Source organism: Trichechus manatus, unplaced genomic scaffold (assembly GCF_000243295.1).
Source record: "Trichechus manatus latirostris isolate Lorelei unplaced genomic scaffold, TriManLat1.0 scaffold00029, whole genome shotgun sequence".
Taxonomy (NCBI): domain Eukaryota; kingdom Metazoa; phylum Chordata; class Mammalia; order Sirenia; family Trichechidae; genus Trichechus; species Trichechus manatus.
In genome coordinates this window covers 7,164,699-7,190,915 of record NW_004443965.1, presented here as the reverse complement: position 1 = coordinate 7,190,915, position 26,217 = coordinate 7,164,699, and the positions used below count along the sequence as shown (strand labels likewise).

The 26,217-nt window shown below is 40.4% G+C and overlaps 1 protein-coding gene across 2 annotated transcripts in view; it reads left to right on the top strand.

Moving 5' to 3' along the window:
* SV2C (synaptic vesicle glycoprotein 2C) overlaps window positions 1-26,217 on the top strand; it is a 271,512-nt gene that overhangs the window by 39,469 nt on the left and 205,826 nt on the right. The window contains exon 2 of one of the 2 annotated variants that reach the window (XM_023729500.1): window positions 24,896-25,574. In XM_023729500.1, coding sequence (XP_023585268.1) covers window positions 24,995-25,574 — 580 coding nt within the window. In that variant the 5' untranslated portion in view covers window positions 24,896-24,994. Of the gene's footprint in view, window positions 1-24,882; window positions 25,575-26,217 lie in introns of those variants that run through there. The other variant, XM_004374485.2, reaches the window with a different exon arrangement.

Sequence of the window (26,217 nt, the reverse complement as noted above, 5' to 3'; positions counted from 1 at the left end):
ACCATCTAGTTCTTCTGGTCTCAGGCTGATGAAGTCTCTGGTTTATGTGGCCCTTTCTGTCTCTTGGGCTAATACTTTCCTTGTGTCTTTGGTGTTCTTCGTTCTCCTTTACTCCAGGTAATCATCCATAGACTTCTTACTGAAATTGTAAAAGTGGTATGAAGAGGAAGGGAACTGAATTTTTATTTTATCCTAGGCCTGTTGCTTGATTTTACTTGATAGGCTATGATTTAGCGGTGGAAGACCCTAGGAATGCATTCATTTCCAAGGCTACTTTTAACTCATTTGCCAGAATTAGAAAAAAATTCATCAGAGGCGAGGGACAGGATATGTGTGCCTATAAGTAACACTGAGCATTTTGTAGATGATTGTATGTATGTGGTGGCTATTAACTGTTGTAATTTCAGTCAATGTTGGCTAAGCGCTATTGGAAAGGAGCTGGACAAAGTGCTGGAACACCAGCCATTCCTACAAAAAGCACCAGAACAGCTCTTTCTCAACTTACTTGATCGTGGAACACTGAAGGTAAATCTAATGGACATTTCTCATTCCTCATCTTTCTTGAACTGTCAGCAACTTTTGACACAATTGATCGCTCCTTTCTTGTGCTAATTATTAAGATATTATCTCTCAGCATCAAACCCACCAAACATCACCTGCTTTGTGATGCTGGAGATGGGACTCTGTAAACAAGATTTCCGCTTTTCCAGCTGGCTTCATGTTAGGGTGTGCCAGTAGCAGATGCTAGAAGGAGACTGAAAGACTGGAGGAGGAAGAAGAGGCTTGCTCCTTTTCATTTGCTTCCTCTGGGCTTCCTGTCTGCACATGGTTCCTGTGAGTGTCCTGCCTTCCTCACCCTGCTGCAGCAGATGAGTCCACTTTGTAGCTTTTCCAAAACTTTCAGAACCTGCCTCATCTTAGACTCCTTTGCTCTGAGACACCAACACCAGATGGCTGGCACCTCTTTTTAGAAACCTGGTTCCAAAGCCCACAGGCAACTTCTTTTATGATCAGAAACACCAGCACCAATGAGCAGCACCCTATTCTCAGAGATCTGAGTTTCAGCTCTGCAGGGGTCTTCCTCTAAATCTTATTTAAGAATTCAAACCTCATTACTTTGTTCTCCCAGCCCTAGTTGTGGTGACTGTTTTTTGTATTTGCTACCTTTGTGATACCTTAGAGTTCCCCTTTCACTCTTTTTGTTACCTGGTTAACACCTTTATACTTAATTTTGTCTACATTAAATTTTCTCCATTCATTCTTCTGCCTAGATCCTGACTGATACACATTTCCCTGATACTTTCCTCATTAATTTCCAGTGAAATTGCACAATCTTGTTCTTCCTTCTACCACAGAAGTCACTCTTCAATTTTCTTTGCTGGCTTCTCTTCTTCTCCCCAACCTCTTAACATTCCAATTGCTATGGACTGAATTGTGTCCCCCAAAAATGTGTGTTGTAAATCCTAACGTCTATGCCTGTGGTTTCTAAGGGTGGCTCAAGAAGACGAAGTAAAGTATTATACTGAAATGTGCAAAGACCTGGAGATAGAAAACCAAAAGGGAAGAACACACTCGACATTTCTCAAGCTGAAAGAACTGAAGAAAAAATTCAAGCCTCAAGTAGCAATACTGAAGGATTCTATGGGGAAAATATTAAATGATGCAGGAAGCATCAAAAGAAGATGGAAGGAATACAGAGTCACTGTACCACAAAGAATTGGTCGACATTCAGCCATTTCAGGAGGTAACATATGACCAAGAACTGATAGTAATGAAGGAAAAAGTCCAAGCTGCACTGAAAGCATTGGTGAAAAACAAGGCTCCAGGAATTGACACAATACCCGCTGAGATGTTTCAGCAAACAGATGCAGTGCTGGAAGCGCTCACTCCTCTATGCCAAGAAATTTGGAAGACAGCTACCTGGCCAACCGAATGGAAGAGATCCATATTTGTACCTATTCCAAAGAAAGCTGATGCAACAGAATGTGGAAATTATCAAACAGTGTCATTAATAGCACATGTAAGCAAAATTTTGCTGTAGATCATTCAAAAGTGGCTGCAGTAGTATATCAACAGGGAACTGCCAGAAATGCAAGTCAGATTCAGAAGAAGACATGGAACCAGGGATATCATTGCTGATGTCAGATGGATCCTGGCTGAAAACAGAGAATACCAGGAAGATGTTTACCTGTGTTTTATTGAGTATACAAAGGCATTCGACTGTGTGGATCATAACACATTATGGACAACTTTCCGAAGAATGGGAATTCCAAAACACTTAATTGTGCTCATGAGGAACCTGTACATAGATCAACAGGCAGTCGTTCGAACAGAACAAGCGGATACTGTGCAGTTTAAAGTCAGGAAAAGTGTGCATCAGGGTTGTATCCTTTCACCATACTTATTCAATTTGTATGCTGAGCAAATACTACAAGAAGCTGGACTATATGAAGAAGAATGGGGCATCAGGATTGGAGGAAGACTCATTAACAACCTGCGTTATGCAGATGACACAGCCTTGCTTGCTGAAAGTGAAGAGGAGTCGAAGCACTTACTGATGAAGATCAAAGACCACAGCCTTCTGTATGGATTACACCTCAACATAAAGAAAACAGAAATCCTCACAACTGGACCAATAAGCAACATCATGATAAACGGAGAAAAGATGTCAAGGATTTCATTTTACTTGGATCCACAATCAACACCCATGGAAGCAGCAGTCAAATCAAAAGATGCATTGCATTAGGCAAATCTGTGGCAAGAGACCTCTTTAAAGTGTTAAAAAGCAAAGATGTCACCCTGAGGACTAGGGTGCACCTGACACAAGCCATGGTGTTTTCAGTCACCTCATATGCATGTGAAAGCTGAATGATGAATAAGGAAGACAAAGAAGAATTGACACCTTTGAATTGTGGTGTTGGCGAAGAATATTGAATATACCATGGAATGCCAGAAGAGTGAACAAATCTGTGTTGGAAGAAGTTCTGCCCGAGTGGTCCTTACAAGCCAGGATGGTGAGACTTCATCTCACATACTTTGGACATTTTATCAGGAGGGACCAGTCACTGGAGAAGGACATCATGATTGGTAAAGTTGAGAGTCAGTGAAAAAAAGCAAGACCCTCAATGAGATGGATTGACACAGTGGCTGCAACAGTGGGCTCAAGCATAACAACGATTGTGAGGATGGAGCAGGACCAGGCAGTGTTTTGTTCTCTTGTACATAGGGTCCCTATGAGTCGGAACTGACTCTATGGCACCTACCAACAACGATAAATTGGATACCTAATCACTATGTTAAATTTAATAAGTCCAAAACCTGGACTCTTGATCCCCTCTCCCCATCCCCCACCAAAACTTGAAGAAAATCAGTAAAGAATCCAAAAATGAAATAATTAATATATTTTGCAGTATTTTAATTTGAGAGCACCTGAGCATTGCAAAACATAAAGATTCTGAACTTTTTGCTTAATTACATCAATTTGAGAGCAAAGTGACATTGTTGCTTTTATGAACTATGAATGTTTAATATACAGTAACTCTATTAATATTTCTCTGCCCTATATTCCATTGGACACAGTTTAGGGAATGCTGCCATAGAATAATGAACTGGTACAAGATTCAGATTTTGCACATAAACAATTTACATATAACAAGCAAATAATATAATTTTCAGAATGTTTTCAATTACATTTTCATTTGATTCTGTATTTGGCAGTTTAGAATTGATTACATAAAATACATTAGGAGTTTTTTTTTGTGCTTTTAGGTGAAAGTTTACAGCTCAAGTTAATTTCTCATTCAAAAATTTGTACGCATATTGTTTTGAGACATTAGTTGCAATCCCCACAATGTGACAGCACACTCCCCCTTTCCACCCCGGGTTCCCTGTGTACGTTCGACCAGTTCATGTCCCTTTCTGCCTTCTCATCCTGCTTTTGGACAGGAGCTGCCCATTTGGTCTTGTATATCTGATTGAATTAAGAAGCACATTCCTCACATGTATTTTTTGTTTTACAGTCCTGCCTAATTTTTGTCTGAAGAGTGGACTTCGGGAATCGTTTCAGTATGTCCAGAGTCCATAGTTTTGGGGTTTTTTAAGGCCCCAAAAGGAAGCAGTTATCTCAACAGAATTTATTATTACAGTATTTTGTTGAGATCAGTAGTTGTTAGATAATATTTAATTTTTGAATCAGAAAAGTATCTACAAAGCCTTTTAAACTTTGCATTTACCTAAGTATGCAAAAACCACATTTCCAGAAAAGGTCATTCACGTTTCACCTACACAAAACAGTAGGCAAATGTTGAAGATATTTGTTTTTCAGGCTACTTTTTTTGGAAGTTGCTATCTACCCTGAGCACAGGGAACATTTTCATCAGGCCACTGACCCATGACTGGCAGAGGGCGAGGAATCAACAAAAGCTCATGCAATTGTGAAAGCAACTTAAGGATTTTTTAAAAAGTATTCATAAAGTGTTTAAAAAATTATTGTAGTAAGATACATGTAACAGAAATTTTGCCATTTAGAAAGGATTTTGAAAATTCTTACTTTTTAAGAAGTAATAACAAAGACATGCAATTAAACAATACTACAAAAACAATAAAGTAACTTCCGTTTTATAATGTGACCAGTTAAGGGAGATAAAATGGGAATGTTGTGCCCTTGTTATTGTTGTTAGGTTCTGTCAAGTCGGTTCCGACTCACAGTGACCCTGTGTACAACAGTATGAAACACTGCCCAGTCCTGCACCATCCGCACAATCATTGTTACGCTTGATCCCATTGTTGCAGCCACTGTGTCAGTTCAACTTATTGAGGGTCTTCCTTCTTCTTCCCCTCTACTTTACCAAGCATGATGTTCTTCTCCAGGGACTGATCCCTGCTGACAACATGTCCAAAGTATTTGAGATGTAATCTCACCATCCTTGCTTCTAAGGAGCATTCTGGTTGTACTTCTTTCAAGACAGATTTCTTCGTTCTTTTGTCAGTCCATGGTACAGTCAATATTCTTTGCCAACAACACGATTCAAAGGTGTCATTTCTTCTTTATCTTCCTTATTCATCATCCAGCTTTCACATGCATATGAGGTGACTGAAATCACCATGGCTTGTGTCAGGTGCACCCTAGTCCTCAGGGTGACATCTTTGCTTTTTAACGCTTTGAAGAGGTCTCTTGCCGCAGATTTGCCTAATGCAATGCATCTTTTGATTTGACTGCTGCTTCCATGGGTGTTGATTGTGGATCCAAGTAAAATGAAATCCTTGACATCTTTTCTCCGTTTATCATGATGTTGCTTATTGGTCCAGTTGTGAGGATTTCTGTTTTCTTTATGTTGAGGTAATCCATACAGAAGGCTGTGGTCTTTGATCTTCATCAGTAAGTGCTTCGACTCCTCTTCACTTTCAGCAAGCAAGGCTGTGTCATCTGCATAATGCAGGTTAGTGAGTCTTCCTCTAATCCTGATGCCCTATTCTTCTTCATATAGTCCAGCTTCTTGGAGTATTTGCTCAGCATACAAATTGAATAAGTATGGTGAAAGGATACAACCCTGATGCACACTTTTCCTGACTTTAAACTGCACAGTATCCACTTGTTCTGTTCGAACGACTGCCTCTTGGTCTATGTACAGGTTCCTCATGAGCACAATTAAGTGTTTTGGAATTCCCATCTTTGGAAAGTTGTCCATAATTTGTTATGATCCACACAGTCGAATGCCTTTGCATAGTCAATAAAACACAGATAAACACCTTTCTGGTATTCTCTGCTTTCAGCCAGGATCCATCTGACATCAGCAATGGTATCCCTGGTTCCATGTCCTCTTCTGAATCTGACTTGAATTTCTGGCAGTTCCGTGTTGATATACTACTGCAGCCGCTTTTGAATGATCTTCAGCAAAATCTTGCTTGTGTGTGATATTAATAATAGTGTTTGATAATTTCCGCATTCTATTGGATCACCTTTCTTGGGAGTAGGCATAAATATGGATCCGTTTGATTGATTCTAGTTGATTGGCCAGGTAGCTGTCTTCCAAATTTCTTGGCATGGATGAGTGAGCATTTCTAGGGCTGCATCCGTTTGTTGAAACATCTCAATTGGTATTCCATCAATTCCTGGAGCCTTGTTTTTTGCCAATGCTTTCAGTGCAGCTTGGACTTCTTCCTTCAGTACCATTGGTTCCTGATCATATGCTATCATATGTTGTCCCTTATGTAGGGAAAAAGGAGGATGTAAAGAAAGGAATTGAGACAAAGGGATTTGTAAGAGTCACTCAGGAAAGCAAAGATAGGAATGTAAGAATATGAGAGAGGGTCTGAGGTTCAGCTACTGCAGTATTTGCTGTTTGAGACAGAGACCTGGGTGACATTTGCAGAGCTTTCTGTAAAGAAGTGCTTTAATTTTTTTTTTTTTAATTTGAATTTTTAAGCACAGGTGTTCTCAATTCTATTCTTCAACATAATAGAGGGAAAAATACCTTTCTTCTCTGGAAAAATGGAAATCTCTCTATCCCATAGAAGAAAACAATATCTGTTTTCATTGGATAACCTTAAAGTCATTTAATCTTTTAGGACATGAAAGAGCATGTTTTGGTTTCAAAGCTGAAACCTAAAATTATCTTTTGCTACTTGATGTATGGATCTGATGGAAATAAAGTTATCAGTCCCGTGTTCCTATCCTGAAGTAAATGGAAATAACTTGTTAGTTTGGTTAATTGTGGGGGAAAAATTGATTTGGTTGTTTGGTGTATAGACAAAGAAGAGGTTGACTCACTTTGAAGCTATATGCTTGTGTTGATTTCTTATAGCTCATCATTAACCTGGCTGACTTTGGCTAGTAACTGCTAACCTAGGGATATGAACCCAGGCTATCTGACTTTCTTCTCCTTTTGATGGTCTTTGTGAATTTATGATTGTGGAACCAAACTTTTTGCTATCAGCCACTTGGAGGGAGACTCAAAAGAAGAATTTGTGTTGGGGAACTAATTTCTACATCTTAAGTACTTACTGTGATTATATATGACACTAAAATTCATGAAAGTTGCAGTAAAGGAGGAGGAATGTAAAAAATGAGAAAAGGAAAGCAATAAGATTATTGTATTTTTCTTCTTTTATTCTAATACAAGTTGTTGTTAATTGCTGTTGAGTCGATTCCAACTCATGGCGACCCCATGTGTGTAGAGTAGAACTGTTCCTAGGGTTTTCAAGGCTGTGTGACCTTTTCAGAAGCAGATCACCAGGCCTGTCTTCCAAGTCACCTCTGGGTGAGTTCGAACCACCAACCTTTCAGCCAGTTGTTGAGTGCTTATTGTTTGTGCCACCCAGGGATGCCCTCTGATATAAGAACCAAAAACTAAACCCGTTGCCGTTGAGTCGATTCCATCTCATAGCAACCCTATGGGACAAAGTAGAACTGCCCCATAGGGTTTCCAAGGAGCTGCTGGTGAATTTGAGCTGCCAACCTTTTGGTTAAGCAGCTGTAGCTCTTAACCACTGTGCCACTAGGGCTTCTCTAATATAAGAGGGGATGTAAATGGCTAAACCTCTTGAGATTCCAGGAATCACGCCATTTAATATGTCAAATAATAACATCTATCTCAGATTTTGAGGATCAGTGTACCTCATCCTGGAGATCTGAAGGAGAATGATTACAGGAAGAACACTAATGAAATACGTTATAATTCTTCTAATATAATCAAGTATGGGCTCACTGCATATACAATCAGTTCTCTAATTGAATGGATTTGTGCCTAGAAAAGACATTGCAAGCCACAATGACTTAAGTCAAATCTGATTTTCCATAGAAATAGGAAAACAATTAGGGACTACATTTTGTTATTAACTGCCTAGTTCTTCAGAGAAATGGCCACCCACAGTACTCTTAACCACCTGACAACTATAAGTGGTGTCCCTCTCTACCAAAGAGTGACGCATTTTCTAACGTGTCACAATGGACTACTTTTATGTTTCTTCAGGTTTTTAGGAAAGGAACTCTGCTGAACGGGGAGAAGCTGTGGGACTAGGTGGAGAGAACTAGAAGGGCTGGCCTGGGAGGGAGGAGCAGCAGGGCAGGGGAGCAGAGGAGACCACTCTGCTTGAAATCAAGGGCATAACTTGTTGAGCTCATTAGGAAGTGGATGGGTTGGTTGATGGACAGTGTAATTTCTATGCATCCTCTGTGACTGCAGTTAAGTAGGGGCACAGATACTGTTGGCAGTGCAGCATCCATAGGAATCCACTTGCTTTGAATTGCTGTGTTTGCATGTGAAGTTAATAGGTAGGGTGCTCTCTCAAGCAAAGGCACATTCCTGAACCCGCTATTAATCAAATTCAGCAGACCCACAGGTTTTGTGGAGTTAACATTTGGGATTGGATCATCAAGAGCAGTCCCACAAGCCTCACACTTGTAGTAGTAAGTGTGCTGATGCCTACCGTTCAATCTGAGGTGCTGCGAGGTTGGTGTGCAGAAATGAGTTATTGGGAAGTGAGAGAGCCTAGCAGCTTCCAGGACCCACATCACAGAGTAGTTTTGTGGTTCTCAATTTGCCTCCTTATAGGCATTTTATGGGAGCCCTGGTGGCGCAGTGGTCAAGAGCTCCGCTGTTAACCACAAGGTTGGCACTTTGAATCCACCAGCCACTCCTTGAAAAGTCTATTGGGAAGTTCTACTCTGTCCGATAGGATTGCTATGAGTCGGAATCAACTCGACGGCAACAGGTTTTTGGTAGGCATTTTAGGGAGAAATTAGAAACTGAAATCTGGGCATCCAGATGGGATGAAACACATCAGAAAGCAGGCACAGTGTTGCTTGCTTGCCGTGAAGGTGCTAAGACTGACGTATTTGAAGTTCACGGTGGCTCAGCAGCTGAAAGACAACAGAATTCAGAGTCAGGAAGCTTAGATTTGGCTTCTTATTTGCTGTAGACTGCCTTTGCGTGACTCTGGGTCAGACCCAGTACACCTCAATTTCGTTATAAAATCCACCCCAACTCTTTCTCACGATCAAATGAGGTCATGTATGTGAAATTTCTTTACGAATATTAATGCGCTGTGCAGATAACAGAAAATCCTGGTGGCGTAGTGGTTAAGAGGTACCACTGCTAACCAGAAGGTCGGCAGTTTGAATCCACCAGGCGCTCCTTGGAAACTCTATGGGGCAGTTCTGCTCTGTCCTGTAGGGTCGCTGTGAGTCGTAATCCACTCGACCGCAACAAGTTTGGTTTTTGGTTTTGTTTTTTTTTTTTGTTTTGTTTTGTTTTTGGTATACAGATAACAGGGAGCCCTGGTGCCGCAGTGGTTAAAGCGCTTGCCGCTAATCAAAAGTCGGAAGTTGGAACCTGCCAGCCGCTCCACATGAGAAAGTCTGCTTCCATAAAGATTCACAGCCTTGAAAAGCCTATAGCGCAGTTCTGCTCAGTCCTATAGGGTTGTTATGAGTCGGATTCAACTCGATGGCACTGGTTTGTACAGATGACATGCCATAAATGCATATCACTGAACTCCTGAGGGCCAGAAATTGAATATTGCCTGAACTGCAGTTTATTATTATGCATCAAGTGAGAAAACATAGGGTGGTGGGGGAGGGGTAGTGGAGGGAGCAGATAGTTCTGATTGACTCTGCTTACATTTAGAGAACCTTTTAGGATCTTTTAAATCATTAAGGCCAAAAGCTCTCACTTAGGTAAAAAAATTCAGTTTGGAGTAGATGAAACCATTTCCAGCCAGGAGGAAGATAGTCCACTTACTGCTTTTCTTTTTTTTTTTTTTTTTTTAAGTAGTCTGTCAAAGCCCAAGTCACTGGTAAACTGACACTTTCATGATAAGACAAAATCTGGTTCACATATCCATTGGTTTGTTGTTGTTGTTAGGTGCCCTTGAGTCATTTGCGACTCATAGCGATCCAGTGTGATAGAGTAGAACTGCTCCACAGGGTTTTCTTGGCTGTAATCTTTATGGAAGCAGGTTGCCAGGTCTTTACCCTGCTGAGCCACTGGGTGGGTTCAAACTGCCAACCTTTCGGTTAGCAGCTGAGCACTTAAGTGTTTGCACAATCCACTGGCATTTCTTTGAAGTAGAATCAACTATAAGGTAGAGTCCACGCTCAGGCGACAGCTGTTCTGCCTGCCAGTACGCTATCGCAATGAATCTGTCCCTCCTCTTCTTGTCCCGCCCTTCCTATGTCCAGCATGCCCCACAGTGTGACGTGTATTCCAGCTAGTTGTAATGGGATTGGAGTCCCCACCTGAGAGTGACTTCAGAGGGCACAGGCTGGGTCTCCTTCTCATTGTGTCTCCCCGCTGCCTTCCTCCTATCACTGTGTTCCTACTCCACAGTTCTGAATGCCACAGTCACTTAGCAGATATGTACTGGATTCAATGCTGTTGTGACCCGGGAATTATTTTTTAATGTTTTTATTTTTATTGTATTTTATTTTTGGTGAAAATATACATAACAAAACAAACACCCAGTCAACATTTTCTACATGTACAGTTCAATGACATTGGTCACATTCTTCGAATTGTGTCACCATTCTTGCTAATTCCACCCATGTAGTTTCACCACCGTTAACTTAGACTCTCTGCCCCCTAAACTTCTCCTCTGTGTTTTAGAGTTTCTGTTGTCAATTTGATCTCATATAGGCAATTATTTAAAAGAGCACACCGCTCAAGGTGAACATTCTTTACTAGTTGAGCTACACTGTTGTTTAGTTTAAAGACGACTTCATGGAATATTTTCAGTTCAAGGGGTAAATATTATCTCAGGGCAATAGATTCGAGGGTTCCCTCCAGTCACAATAGGCCCAGTAAGTGTGGTTTCGGTAACAATTTAAAATTTTTTTCCACATTTTTTCTCCTATTGATCAGGATCAATCTATTGGGTCCTTGATCAAAACGTTCAGAAATGGTAGCCGGGCACTATCCCGTTCTTCTGGTCACATGGCAATGGGTAGTAGTTCAAGGAGACAGTCAGACCTGCAGTCCTTTTCCTTCTCTGTTTCCTGGGTCTCCTTCTTCCTCTTCTGTTCCAGGCAAATGGAAACCAATTATTGTGTCTTGGATGACCACTCAAAGGCTTTTAAGACCCCGGGCACTGCTCAAGGAACTAGGAGGTAGAGCAGAGACTCTAGAAAACAATATTAGTTCAATTGATTGGACAGACCCTTAAAACCATGACCCTAAACCTTCAAACCAAGGAAACTCATCCCATGAAGTGTTGAGTTGTACCTAAGTAGTATCACCAACTGCTGCCTCTCTTTTTTATTTATTATTATTAATTCTTCAGGCTTCTGGTGTGGTAAAATTATATATGACACTATATTTGCGATTACAACCTTTTTCTGGTGTACATCTTAGTGATATCAGTTTCATTTGTCAAGTTATATAACTATTACCCTTAGTCAACACCCTTTAATGGTCTTTTGAATGATGTTTCTTTACTTTTTCTTTTTTTATGCCGATTTTAAAAATTGCTTACTATTAATACACTTTTTTTTAGAGAAGTTTTAGGTTTGCAGAAAAAATGTGCAAAAATTACAGAGTTCCCATATGCTCCCTACCCCTGCACACTCTTTCTGCTGTTATTAACATCTTTCATTCCTGTGCTACATTGGTTACAACTGAGGAACCAATACTGACACATTATTATTAACTAAAGCCCATAGATTACATTAGGGCTCACACTTTGTGTTTTGTAGTCCTCTCTCTCTTTTTATAGACCTGTCTTTCTTCAGGAATCATGTATGATTTCCTTATGACTATAGCAAAGGTGATTATTAATAATGAATATTTAACATTATTACATGTGAATTATGTGAGAGAGATTGAGAAAAGGCAAAGTAAGGCACTTTTCCAGAAAGGAAATGTATTTTTGTCCTTCTCCCTGCACTCTGAATATTTACAGCAGTGTATTTCCCTTTAGACAGTGACCTATGGGGCTGTTATAATTAGATTCCATTGCTGCTGATGGAGACTGGAAAACAAAGGAAAGCATCTTTTTGCAAACCATACTGGCCATGGCAAAAACAGTTCACTACCCAGTGATAGCATCAGCCTAATTCACCTTGTTGAGTTTAGACCAAAAAACACCAGAATTAATTTGCTTTCCTGGGATTGGAAGAAGAAGCAGTGGTTTTTACCCTACCGTGTATTGTGCGAATCAGGTGTATGTGTGTGTGTTTATTGTGACTTAGGTGAAAGTCAGTTGTGTTTTATGGAAAGAGAAAGCCTGTAGGTTTGTGGCAGTAGAAACCAGCTTTGAATAGTGTTTTCTTGCATGCACAAGAGTAATGTACCAAGAACACTGGACGGAACATGGAAGACTGAGTAAATTAGTGCTCCAGTACTTTTGCTTTGCAAATTGTGCTGTAGGGACATGTTGTGAATCACTGGAACATCTTGGTCTTAAGCCCTTGCCCTTAAGTAGCCACAGAGCAGCAAGGGCTTTAATGAAGTCTCTGGTGCCTCCATTCTAGGGACTATAAGCAGAGGAAACAATGAGTAGAGCTATCCCTTGGGGCTAATGCCCTAGGGGTATTGTCACCTGCTCACAAGGTGCTGAAGTAAACAAAGACAGCTGCTTTTGTAGTCCTTGCTGTAGGAGTTTTGCACAATGAAATATTTACTAAGTAAAGCATGGGCACAGTGGAGAGAGCAAATATGTCATTTTTGGGTGTTAAGGAGACAACTGTTCAGGCACTGTGGTCTGTTTCCTCCTGTTCATATCTATGAGAGTTCACAGAGGGCTAGGAAAAAGTGTTTTGCTTACATTATCAACATAATGAACAAGGCAGACTTGTAAATTGCATTAAAACTTTTCAAGTATGCATCATATCGTCCTTACTCTCAGAAAAGACAGTAAGATGAATAAATGATTCTTCTTTGAGCATTTTCTTTGCAGGCTAAACCTCAGGGTGTGTATCTCACCAACTGTGGAAAACACAGAGGGTGAGCCTTGTCAGAAATAGCAGGCACAGAAAGGGCCACATAAACCAGAGACTTCATCAGCCTGAGGCCAGAAGAACTAGATGGTGCCCAGCTACCACCAATGACTGCCCTGACAGGGAGCACAACAGAGAGTCCCTGATGAAGCAGGAGAAAGGTGGGGTGCAGAACTCAAATTCTAGTAAGAAGACCAGACTTAATGGTCTGACTGAGACTGGAGGTACCCCGGAAAGTACGGCCCCTGGATTCTGTATCAGCCCAGAACTAAAACAATTTCCGAGGCCAACTCTTCAGACAGGGATTGGACTGGACTGTTGGACATAAAGTGATACTCGTGAGGAGTGTGCCTCTTAGCTCAAATAGATACAAGAGACTAAACGGGCAGCTTCTGTCCGGAGGTGAGATGGGAAGGCAGAGAGGGTTAGGAGCTGGTTGAATGGACATGGGGAATCGGGTGGAAAGGAGGAGCGTGATGTCACAGTATAGGGAGAGCAGTTAGAGTCACATAACAGTGTCTGTGTATAAATTTTTGTATGGGAAAAAAAAAAAAAAAGAAATCGCAGGCAGCAGCTTTGCAACATCAGCCTGTCTCAAGAAAAGACAACTTTCAGTGCAGTGACTGAGACAGAGGCATAATATGCTGACCATGCTATCTAATTTTTAATCTGGATTTCTAGACTAACAGCGCTGTTTTTTGAGAAAAACGTATTTTTTCTCAGAGGTCAAAACCAGGATGTGAAACAGTATCCCCAAGGGGCCTTAACCGGGTGATCATCTGCACCCCTCAAAATACATGTACTCAGGAAGAGTGCTGAGTGCTGTTGCCAACAAGATATTTTTGTAAGATAGACAAAGAAAATACATGTAAGCATCCTGTGAGCATGATCTAAGCATCCTGTGAAACTATCTGCAATCACTAACTATACTATTAATAATCAGTAACCAATCAGAGTATGATTATTACAGTATTCATTGATTTTCCTGTAATTGCCCTCCTTATGGTTTAGGTTCCTCTTTTTACCCCATAACAACACTTGTATAAGGAAACTGTGCTGAAACTGCCTGGTTCCATTTTCAATGGACTGCATATGTTCCTCGATTGCAATTGTTTTAAACCCTTAATAAACGTCTCTGTTTTAACTTGAAACAATGTTTACGTTTTTCTCTACAACAAGCCTGTGCTTACAGGCTAGAGAAGAGCACAAGCCAACCTAAGTTTAATAGTCATTTTTCCTTTCAAAAACTTAAATTGCCAGCATCATCACTGCTGGATGATGACTATACTTATAAATTACGTTCTTTCTTTCTTATTTAATCTCAAGTTGTCATGGTTTGAATTATGTCCCCCAAAAAATGTGTGTATCAATTTGGCTGCGCCATGATTCCTGGTACTGTGTGATTTTCCTATATGTTGTAAATCCTGCCTCTATGATGTTAATGAGGGAGGATGGGTGGCAGTTCTGTTAGTAAGGCAAGACTGGATCTACAAGACTGGATTGTGTCCTGAGGCAATGTCTTGAGATATGAAAGACAGAAGTGAGCAGTGAGACAGGGGGACCTCATACCATCAAGAAAGCAGTGCCAGGAGCAGAGCACATCCTTTGGACAGGGGTCCGTGTGCCGAGAAGCTCCTAGTCCGGGGAAACACTGATGAGAAGGCCAAGAGAGAGAAAGCTTTCCCCTGGAGCTGACACCTTGAATTTGGACTTTAAGCCTACTTTGACTATGAGGAAATAAACTTCTCTTCATTAAAACCATCCACTTGTGGTATTTCTGTTGTAGCAGCACTAGATGACTAAGGCACAAGTGAACTAGCACTTACTGAGTAGATACCATGTACCAAGTGTTGCTTTTTATGTTTTTTTTTATCCTCATGACAGCACTTTTATTTCCCATTTTACAGATAATGCAGTTGATGATTGAACAGCATAAATAACTTGCCTAATGTCACAAAATTTTTTTTATTGTGCTTTAGGAGCCCTGGTGGCTCAGTGATTAAGAGCTTGGCTGCCAACCAAAAGGTCAGCAGTTTGAATCCACCAGAAACTCTGTGGGGCAGTTCTGCCGTGTCCTATAGGGTCGCTATGAGTCGGAATTGACTCGACGACATTGGGTTTAATGTCACAAAGCGAGTAAGTGGCGAAAGCACTATTGGAGCCCAGGTGTGTGTCTGACTCATAAACAAGATCACTGTTTATGTTTCATGATTATGATCATTTTAGTATTTTAGGACATCTGTTTGCTCAAGGGATGTTGTGGAATTTCTGTATACATGTAGGAAGGACTGAGGTCTTGTATGGATGACACGACTGCTTTTAGCTTCCCGTCGCTGGGTGTGCAGTGATGGCACTCAGTATTTGAGTGGCTCAGTGGTTAAGACCTACAGTGAGCTACAGCTGCTAACCAAAAGGTCAGCAGTTTGAATCCACCAGCCGCTCCTTGGAAACCCTATGGGGACGTTCTACCTTGCCGTATGGGGTCACTATGAGTTGGAATTGACTCGACAGCAACGGGTTTGGTTTTTTGGTTTATAGCCAACTTTTAAATATGCAAGATCTGATTGTCTAATTTATAGATTGTTTAGGTCTATTTCTTTTCCTTCTACTTCTGGTGATGACAAGGAAACTCAAACTAGTCTTATTTTGCAATAGGTTTGCATGAATGTAGAGATGGAGAAGGGTGGATGATCATAGATACTTACTGAGCACATACCAGATACAACGAGGAGTTGGATTTTTCTCACTAATTGCTCTGTCTGTACTGAGGAGCATTTCCTCCATCCTACCTTCTCCTTTCTCAAACCTATCTTTAAAGACTTTTAACAAATGCTGCCTTTATTTTGAGTTTTTCATATTCATTATTAGATGATTGTAATCGGACTAAAGATGATAACAAACGTGAAAAAGCAGAACTAATAAGATGCAATAGAAAAGGAAGCCATTCCCAGTGTTTAGGTAAATAGGGTTTAAAAAGAAATGCTTATTTTAGGCTCCATTAAGCTACATTCTTTCAGATCTTGTCACTTGCCATATTAAACCCATCCCACTTAGAATAAAATTCCAGGCCCTTCCTGTGACCCTCCAAGCCCTTATGATCTGGTCTCCAGCCATTTCCCATGACACTTTCTCTCTGACTCACTCTGCTCAGCCATCTGACCTCCTTGCCATTCTCTACTTTGCTCTGTGCCCGGAATCCCTGAGTCCCTGGGTAGCAGCATGCCTTATGCCCTCATCTTAATCAGGTTTCTATTCAAATATCATCTGCGTAGAATCTCCTGCATTGACCATTCTTCCTAAAATAGCAGCACCTCCTATACTCTCTAACCCTGCTCCGTCCAATATGGTAGCTACACGTGGTTATTTAAATTTGAATTAATTAAAACTAAGTGAATTTAAAAATTCAATTTCTCTGTTGCACTAACCGCATTTCAAGTGCTCATTAGTATGTTTGGGTAGTGGCTACTGTATTGGACAGCAAAGATATAGAACATTTTCATCATTGCAGAGAATTCTGTAGGAGCACTTATCCTTTGTTTTTCTTGGTGGCGCTCATTGCTACACGAAATTATATGTTTACTTACTTGTTTTTTGTCTGTCTTGACTCTAAAAAGGAAGCTTCATGCACTCAGGGATTTTGTGCATTTTGTTCAGTTTCTTAGATTCACTTCATAGAAGAGTGTCTGGCACATAGTGGGTGCTTAGTAAACACTTGTTGAATGAATGGCTTCATCCTTTTGAGCCCTCTTTTAATCCCAGGGAAGATAACCAGAGTTGTTGAGGGAATTCCCTCTTCTCCTGCTCTTCCCAACCCTAGTTGCTCTTCCAAAGGCCCCGGAAAGCCTGGCCATGGTGATGGCTCCTGGTGACCCGTGTGCTCCTGGGAAGGAATTAAGTCATGGACTTTCTCATTGAGATTCCCTCACATGATTTATAAGCTCCAGTGAAAGAAGCAGAACTGACCATGGATTTACTTTGAGTGAAAGAAGCAGATGACCACGTTCACAGAGGGGTCCCTTTCAGATCTGCTGTCTCTTTTTAATACTGGGAGAACCATCTGTCTGAATCTGTCTTTGGTCATTTAATGAAAGAGAAGGACTCACTGCTATTTAAAAGTGGAATTGTGTATCACAGTTTTCTAACTAATTATGCTTGACAATGCAGATTGTTTTAACGTTCCTAAGGCATCTGATTTCCTCAAGGGGTGAAAGGATCCTGCTAACTACTTAGGAGCCTTCAGAGCCTTCCCTTTCTGAATTATGCTCAAGAAAATCTGACCTGTTACTTGCAGCTTATTCCCTCTACTCCATGATTAAAATTCAGGGAGTTGTTCGCCACTAATGGTGTTTTAAGGAGCCTTGGTGGCACAATGGCTAACTGCTCGCCTGCTAACTGCAAGGTCAACGGTTCAAATCCACCAGCGGCTCTGTGGGAGAAAAACCTGGCCATCTGCTCCTGTAAAGATTACAGCCTAGGAAACCCTATGGGGCAGCCCTACCATGTCCTATAGGGTCACTATGAGTTGGAATCGACTCGACCACACACAACAACAATGCTACTTTACTGCAGGAGAGTATACACTTTCTGATCAGCTGAATAGATCTGGCAGAAATCAGTTTGTGGCCAGTGTATGTAGCATGGTTCTGAGAAACCAATAAGCAAATATACAAATGAATAAGAGGTATATATTTGCATATGTATGTATGTATGTATCTTATTCAATAAATAACTGCCACAGCAAGAAGAAAACTTCTAAACTTCATTGAGTTGCATGAAAGAAGACTTGAATAAACAGAAAGATATACTGTATTCCTGGATGAGATGACTGAGTATTTTAAGGCTTTTAGTTCTCTTAAAATTAATTTATAAACTTACTACAGTCCCAATTAAAGTTCTAATTAAAGTTTTCTTGAAAAATGGCTAAGCAGTTCTAAAGTTCATTTGGAAGAGAAAGTATGAGAATAGCCAATAAATATTTGAAAAGGATAAGTCATGAGGGACATATGCACTGATGGATTTTAAAACTTATAACAATAAGTTATAAAGATTAAAACTAGATGGTACCAGGGTAACGGTAGATAAACATATCTGTGGAGCATAACAAAATCAATGAGATACTGATACATACAGCAATTATGTTTCATGAAAGGGGAATTTTAATAAATATTTCTGAGATATTTGGTTATTAATTTTTTAAAATCCCTTGCTTACATAATAAAATAAATTCCAGGACTAAGCATTAAACAATGAAACTATAAAAAGGGTTAGAACAAATATAGATCAATATTTTGGAAGTTCAGGAAGGCCTTAATAAAACTTACTACAAAACAGAAGATGTAAGAGAACATTATAAATAGACTATATAAAAATAATTTAACAGCTTTGCTTGGCAAAAACACCACAGATGAAGCCATCTGAGAAAAGTACTTACAACATACGTGATAAAAGAGTTCATATTGTTACTATACAAAGAGTTCTTAAAGTTCAATAAGAAAAAGACTTCAATATAAAAATGGGCAAAGGACAAAAGATTTCACTAGGAAAGAAATGCTCAATTTTACTGGTAATCAAATGCAACTTAAAATGATACACCGTTTTTCACTAGTTTGGCAGAAATCTCAACTGCTAATTTCCAGTATAGCTGATAACACAAGGTAATAGGGGTTTTTCTACATTCTTCTGGGACTTATACATTTTTACAATTTTTTTGAAGGACAACGTGGTACTGTATTTTAAAATCATCAAAACTAGATCCTCTCTTTGACCTCAGAAATTCTAAGATCTGAAACAAACGTTTACATCGCTGCATTATTAGGAATATCTAAAAAGTATAAGCAACCTAAATGTCCAGTGACAAGAGACTGGTTAAATGAATTATGGTATACCATAAATAAAAGTGACAGAAGGATATTTAAAAGCATGAAAATTTTTTCTGCATAAAATGTATGAGTAAAGTAGGTTACAAAGATGCTAACCTCTGGGTCATCATGATCGCTTGAACACATGCTAAATCCTCCCTCCTCCCACTCCCTACTCCCTATTCCACATACATGGATGATGTATCAAAATATTGTTTAGATAATAAACTGTTATTTACCATTGGGTTGGCTCCAACTCATGGTGATCCCACGTACAACAGAACAAAATGTTATCAGTCCTGCACCATCTTCACAATCGGTGATATGCTGGAGCCCATTGTTGCAGCCACTGTATATTTTGAGTGCCGCGGGGCCCTGGTGACACAGTGGTTAAGCCTTTGGCTAACCAAAAGGTTGGAGTTCAAATCCACCAACCTCTCTTTGGAAACCCTATGGGGCACTTCTACCCTGTCCTGTAGGGTCACTATGAGTTGGAATTGTCTCCATGGCGACAGGTTTTGTTTTGTTTTTTTTTCCAACCAAGAGGGCTCATCTTCCATCACTATATTGGACAATATTCTGTTGTGATCCATAGGTTTTTTTTTTTTTCCTAATTTAAGAGTTTTTATTCAGCTTCTAACCTCAGAAAAAAAATTTTATTATATTCTTTTATGTGAAAATAATACTGAGGAAGACATACACCAATTCAACAATTTCTACGTGTACAATTCAGTTATATTGATTACATTCTTCAAGTTGTGCAGCCATTCTCACTATCTTTTTCCAAATTATTCTACTACCATTAAGATAAACTCACTGCCCCCTAAGCTTCCCATCTAACCTTTCAGAGTTGCTGTTGTCGGTTTGATCCCACATAGATAATTCTTTGAAAGAGCAGATGCTCAAGGAAGACATTTTTACTAATTGAGCTAAACTATTGTTTGGTTTAAAGATGACTTCAGGGGATAGTTTTGATGTAAGGTTTAAATATTATTTCAGGGGAATGTTTTGATTTAAGTTTTAAATATTATTTCAGGGGAATGGTCTTCTAGCCTCAATGGCTTCAGAAAATCTGGATTCCATGAGAATTTGAAATTCCCTTCCACAATTTTCCCCCATTTTGATCAGAAACGTTCTGTAATGGTAGCTGGGCACTATCCAGTTGTTCTTGTCTCATGGTGAAGGAGACAGTTGTTCATGGAGGCAATCAGATACACGTTCCAGTTCCTCCTCAGCTTCCTGCCTCACCTTCTTCCTCTGCTGCTCCAGGAAAATAGAGACCAGTTGTTGTACCTTGGATGGCTGCTCACAAGCTTTTAAGATCCCAGGCACTGTGCAATGAACTAGGAGACAGAACTGTAAAAACTTGTTGCCGTCAAGTTGATTACAACTCGTAGCGACTCTGTAGGACATAGAACAGAAACACTAAAAACAATATTAGGCCAATTGACTGGAATGTCCCATGAAACCATGTTCCTGAATCTCCGAACTAGGAAAAAAAAAATCCCATGAGGTGTTTGGTTGTATATAAGCAGCCTCAGCAGCTGCTTTTTGTTCTGTTTTTGTAAAAATATAAATAACACAGCCTTTACCAATTCAACTTTTTTCAGGTGTACAGCTTAGTGGTATCAGTTGCACTAATCATGTTGTGCATCTGTTACCCTTAATCGATGCCAAATTTCCCATCACAATAAACAAAACCTCACTGCTTCCCAAATAATGGCTCCCCTTTCCCTCTCCCTCCTGCCCCTGGTAACCACTAGTAAACTGGTCTCCATACATTTGACTAGTCTTGTCGTTTCACATAAGTGTGGTCATACAACATGTGTCCTTTTGTGATTGACTTATTTCACTCAGCATAATGTTTTCAAATTTTACCCATGTTGTAGTGTGTGTCAGAACTTCATTTCTTCTACCGGCTGAGTAGTATTCCATTGTATGTATGTATCACATTTTATTTATCCATTCATCTGTTGATGGACATTTAGGTTGTTGCTACCCTGATCCATAGGATTTTCATTGGCTAATTTTCAGAAGTAGATTACCAGGCCTTTCTTCCTAGTCTGTCTGGAAATCTAGAAGCTCTCCCGAAATGTGTCTACCATGGAAGCCCATGCTGGTATTTGAAATACTGGTGGCATAGCTTCCATCGTCATAGCATGACCGCAGTACAACAAACTGACAGACAAGTGGTGGACATAATAAATAGCTGACCTCAAAAGAAAGAAACAGAAATCTTCAGGTGCCAGAAATAGAAAAACAAGACATAACAGTAGGTGAGGGCTGACTGTGCTTTCCAAGGGATGACCTGGACATGGTAAACAGGCAAGCTGAAAACAAAGAACCCACTGGCTGTCCCATCTGGAAGAAAGCCAGCTGTTCACTATAGACAGGTAGGAAACTGTCACCCACCTGAGATGGAAACTCTGAGCCTGCCAGTATCTATACCATGTGGAAATCCCTTACTGAGCCACTGAGAGAAAAACTAGCTCAGATTTTTGTGAGCCCTATGGGACTCTGGGAGCCCTGGTGGCACAAAGGTTAAGAGTTTGGCTGCTAATCAAAAGGTCGGCAGTTTGAATCCACCAGCTCCTCCTTGGAAACCCTGGAAAGTTCTCCTCTGTCCTCTAGGGTTGCTATAAGTCAAAATTGAGAAGATGAGAACAGGTTTGTTTTTTGTTTTTTTTTTGTTTTTTTTTTGGATGGGGCTCAAACTCAGAACCCTATAGAGACACCTCCACAACTCAGGGTCCAAGTGGGAGAGGATTTCTATAGAACGGTGGTTCTGAATTTTTTGGTCTGGTCTCAGGACCTGTTTTTACTCTTAAAAATTAAGGACAAAAGAGTTTTTGTGTATGTGGGTTATGTCTATTGATATTTACCATACTAGGAACTAAAACTGAGAAGATTTCAAACACAACACAGGAATCCACAAGCACATATTCCATTAATCATCAGAGCAGTAGTGTCATCACACATCATGTAGCCTCTGGAAAATACCACAGTACACTCATGAAAAAATGAGAGTGAAAAAGTCAAATTAACATCTTCCAATTGCTAACCAAAAATTTGGTGGTTTGAACCCACTCACTGGCTCCAAGGGAGAAAGACCTGGTGATCTGCTCCCATAAAGATTGTTGTTGGGTGCTGTCAAGTCAGTTCCAACTCATAGGGACTCTGCGTACAGTAGAACGAAGCACTGCCTGTTCCTGCACCATCCTCACAATCATTGCTATGTTTGAGCCCATTGTTGCAGCCACTATGTCAGTCCATCTTGTGGAGGGTCTTCCTCTTTTTTGCTGACCCTCTACTTTGCCACTAACCAAAAGGTTGGTAGTTTGAATCCACCAGGCGCTCCTTGGAAACCCTATGGGGCAGTTATACTCTGTCCTATAGGGCCACTATGAGTTGGAATCAACTGGATGGCAACGGGTTTGGTTTTTTTTTTTTGTTCTACCTTACCAAGCATGGTGCCCCCCTCCAGGGACTGGTTCCTCCTAATAACATGTCCAAAATCTTGCCATCCTCGCTTCCAAGGAGCACTCTGGCTATACTTCATCAAAGACAGACTCGTTCATTCTTCTAGCAGTCCAGGGTATGTTCAGTATTCTATGCCAACACCATAATTCAAAGACATCAATTCTTCTTAGGTCTTCCTTATTCATTGTGCAGCTTTCACGTGCAGATGAGGCAATTGAAAATATCACGGCTTGGGTCAGGCACACCTTAGTCCTCAAAGTGACACCTTTGCTTTTTACACTTTAAAGAGACCTTTTGCAGCAGATTTGCCCTTTTGCAGCAGATTTGCCCAATGCAATATGTCATTTGATTTCTTGACTGCTGCTTCCATGGGCATTGATTGTGCATCCAAGTAAAATGAAAACCTTGACAACTTCAGTCTTTTCTCTGTTTATCGTGATGTTGCTTATTGGTCCACTTGTGAGGATTTTGGTTTTATGTTGAGGTGTAATCCATACTGAAGGCTGGAGTCTTTGATCTTCATCAGTAAGTGCTTCAAGACCTCTTTGCTTTCAGCAAGCAAGATTGTGTGATCTGCTTTTCGCAGGTTGTTAAGGAGTCTTCCTCCAATCCTGATGCCCTGTTCTTCTTCATATAGTCATAAAGATTACAACTTAGAAAACCCTTTGGGGTAGTTCTGCCCTGTCACACGAGGTTGCTATAAGTCAAAATCAACTCGATGGCACCTAACAACAACAGAACATTGTTGTGAAGATTGTTTGACCTTACAGATTCTTGAGTGGTCTTGGGACTTCCCTGGGGATTCTGGACCACACTTTGAGAACCTCTGCTATAGATGTACTCGCAACCAAGAATTACTAAACATGATGAAGTGCTGTACTATGTGAGGTAGTCTACTAACCCAACAAATGGAAACATTCACACACAAAGGGTTAGAGGTAATAGAGTCATCTTAGAAGGACTTCAGAAACAAATTTGCAGTGTGCTCTAATTATAAAACACTGGAAGTATAGTTGCTACTAGTTATGAGTGGGCATCTCTGGGTGGTAGAAATGCACATGGTTTTTGTTTTATTCTTTGTAACTTTTAATCTTCATGGCTTCCTTTCCCTACCTCTCTGCTCTCCAAAAAAAAAAGAAAGAAAAAGGAAAAAAAACAGAAAAATCATCTATTAAGAAATTTTTGCAGAAAGTCTTATAACTATATTTTTATATTAATTTCATTTTATTGTCCTCCAAAACACAGGCCCATGCAGAGCCATGTTTCTGTTTTGCCTACTAGGTATTTGTACGTATTCAGTGATCATGAAGTGTAGTCCATTTATAAATAAACATGTCTTTATTGTTGGATTTGTTTGTGATGTCTGAATGAGCAGTTTAAATGTATGTTTGTAGTAGCCGATTACACTGAGTATAAAAGGAAAAAGTAAAAATGATCATTATATAAATTAATGTTCTGAACCCTGCCACAGCTTGGAGCTTGGGGGAATTGATGCTGAAGAAGAACACCTTTTGCACCTTTATATTAGCTGTGTGCGAGGGTGGGTCTAACATTGGCTCACTTAAGCCACTGGAGACAGCTCAGTAGACAGGTGAAACATAAGGTACAATGAGGTCATTCCAAATGTCATGAGCCAAGACATAGGGGACCGTCAGTGAGACGGAAGAGCAAATGACAGGCCATGGGAGGCTGGAGACTGGTCTCCTAGACAGCAGCTAACCAGAAGGGCAGTAGGACAAGGTGGGGGGTAGGGGGGAGGAGAGATGAAGAAAGGGGAGACGAAGCCTGGAGTACCTACAGCCTGGGGTTGTGTGAAGGGAAATCGCATGTGTCTTGTCTCTCCCTGCTGGCCTGGGTGTGGTTCTGAAAGATTGGCTGACAGGACATATATTCTAGTTTAATGTTTATCAAAAGTGTCTGTAAAATTATTTAATGAACTCTGCCAATTTCCTACGGATCCAACAGCTATGTTGGGGAAAATACTCATTGTCAGTTTTGAGTGCCATGTCAGTCTCTACTACCATTTGTTGGAAGGGGACACAGTGAAAGCATGGGGGAAATGCAATTTTACAAATAAATATATACCTGTATATTTGTATGGTTTTATAATGTTGCATCTAAGACAATGGTTGCAAAGGCTGCTTGCTTGCTACTTTGTTTTTTTCTCTACAAGGAAATACTGTCAGGCAGGATTCTTCCGCTAATATTCTGGTTTTACCTTTGCTGTGTGTGTGTGTGTGTTGGTGAGCAACATTCTTTTTCTCAATCAGGGTATGTCCTTACCACACTTGTAAGATGTCTTGGATGCACTTTTAAAGATGCAACATGTCTTGTTTTATTCTCTGGAAATGTTTGTGCATTCTATATAAAGTTACTCAAGGTACAGAGTTCCTTAAACACAAAACAAAACAATCATAACACTAAAAACCCTGATACTCCAAGTGCAGATCACACTTGAGCAGAGATCCAGCATACAATGTATATGCGTACAGTGAGGTCAAAGAAAGAAAAAGCTAATTCCGTGACCTTTAGACTGTGGGGCAATGAAAAAAGACAAGGAAATAGGTGGCAAAAAAGACCTAGACAGGTATAATAAATATGTCCTCTGGTTCTTTTTTTCTTGCAGTTCCATTTTGAACCCAAAGTGAGTGATGCTGTCACAGGTGAACCACTGAGCAGAGTCTGAAAAATCTGCATCTTCTCATTGGCCATCAGTTGAGATAAGATGGGAGACTCTTACAAGGATAGGACTTCACTGATGAAAGGTGCCAAGGACATTGCCAAAGAGGTGAAGAAACAAACAGTAAAAAAGGTGAACCAAGCAGTGGACCGGGCCCAGGATGAATACACCCAGAGGTCCTACAGTCGGTTCGAAGACGAAGAAGATGACAATGATTGCTACCCTGCTGGAGAAACCTACGATGGGAAGGCCAATGATGATGAAGGCTCAAGTGAAGCCACAGAGGGTCATGATGAAGATGATGAAATCTATGAAGGGGAATATCAGGGCATCCCCAGCATGAACCAAGGGAAAGACAGCATCGTGTCCGTGAGGCAGCCCAAGGGTGATGAGTTCAAGGACCGCCAGGAGCTGGAGTCTGAGAGGAGAGCTGACGAGGAAGAGCTAGCCCAGCAGTATGAGCTGATAATCCAAGAGTGTGGTCATGGCCGTTTTCAGTGGGCTCTTTTCTTCGTCCTGGGCATGGCCCTCATGGCCGATGGTGTGGAGGTGTTTGTCGTGGGCTTTGTGTTGCCCAGTGCTGAGACAGACCTGTGTATACCAAATTCAGGATCCGGTTGGCTAGGTGAGTACACCATGACACGGAGATCAATTCTGAAACTCGTTTATTTGTGGAGCACAGTTATCAACACAGAGAATAAGTACTTTTCATCAAGATCACTGCATTTTTTCCAGCACTTTATTATGAAAAGTTTCAAACACACAAGAGAAATGAAAGAATTGTACAGCAAACCCCCATATACATCCACCATCTAGATTCTATAGTTAGCATTAACTATATTTTATCACCTATCTATCGATTCATGAAGGTCCCTGGATGACGTAAACTGTTTGTTCTTGACTGCTAACCTAAAGGTTGATGGTTCAAACTCACCCAGAGACACCACATAAGAAAAGTCTGGCAATCTGCATCAGCCAAGAAAACCCTATGGAGCAGTTCTACTCTGCAGCCCATGGGGTTGCAATGAGTCAGAATCCACTGATAGCAACATGTTTGGTTTGGTTTTGGATCTATCTATGTGTCTTCTGTCCATATACATCAGTCCAACTTACTTTTGATGAATTTCAAAGTAAGTTAGAGCAACATATTTTGACTTATACTAGTATAATAGTTGCATTGGTTTCTCCTCCATTAAGTTCCAGAAGTATGCCCTGGGAAGTTTAATAGAGCACTATTGTATGAAACTTACTAGGCGCTTTTCTAAATA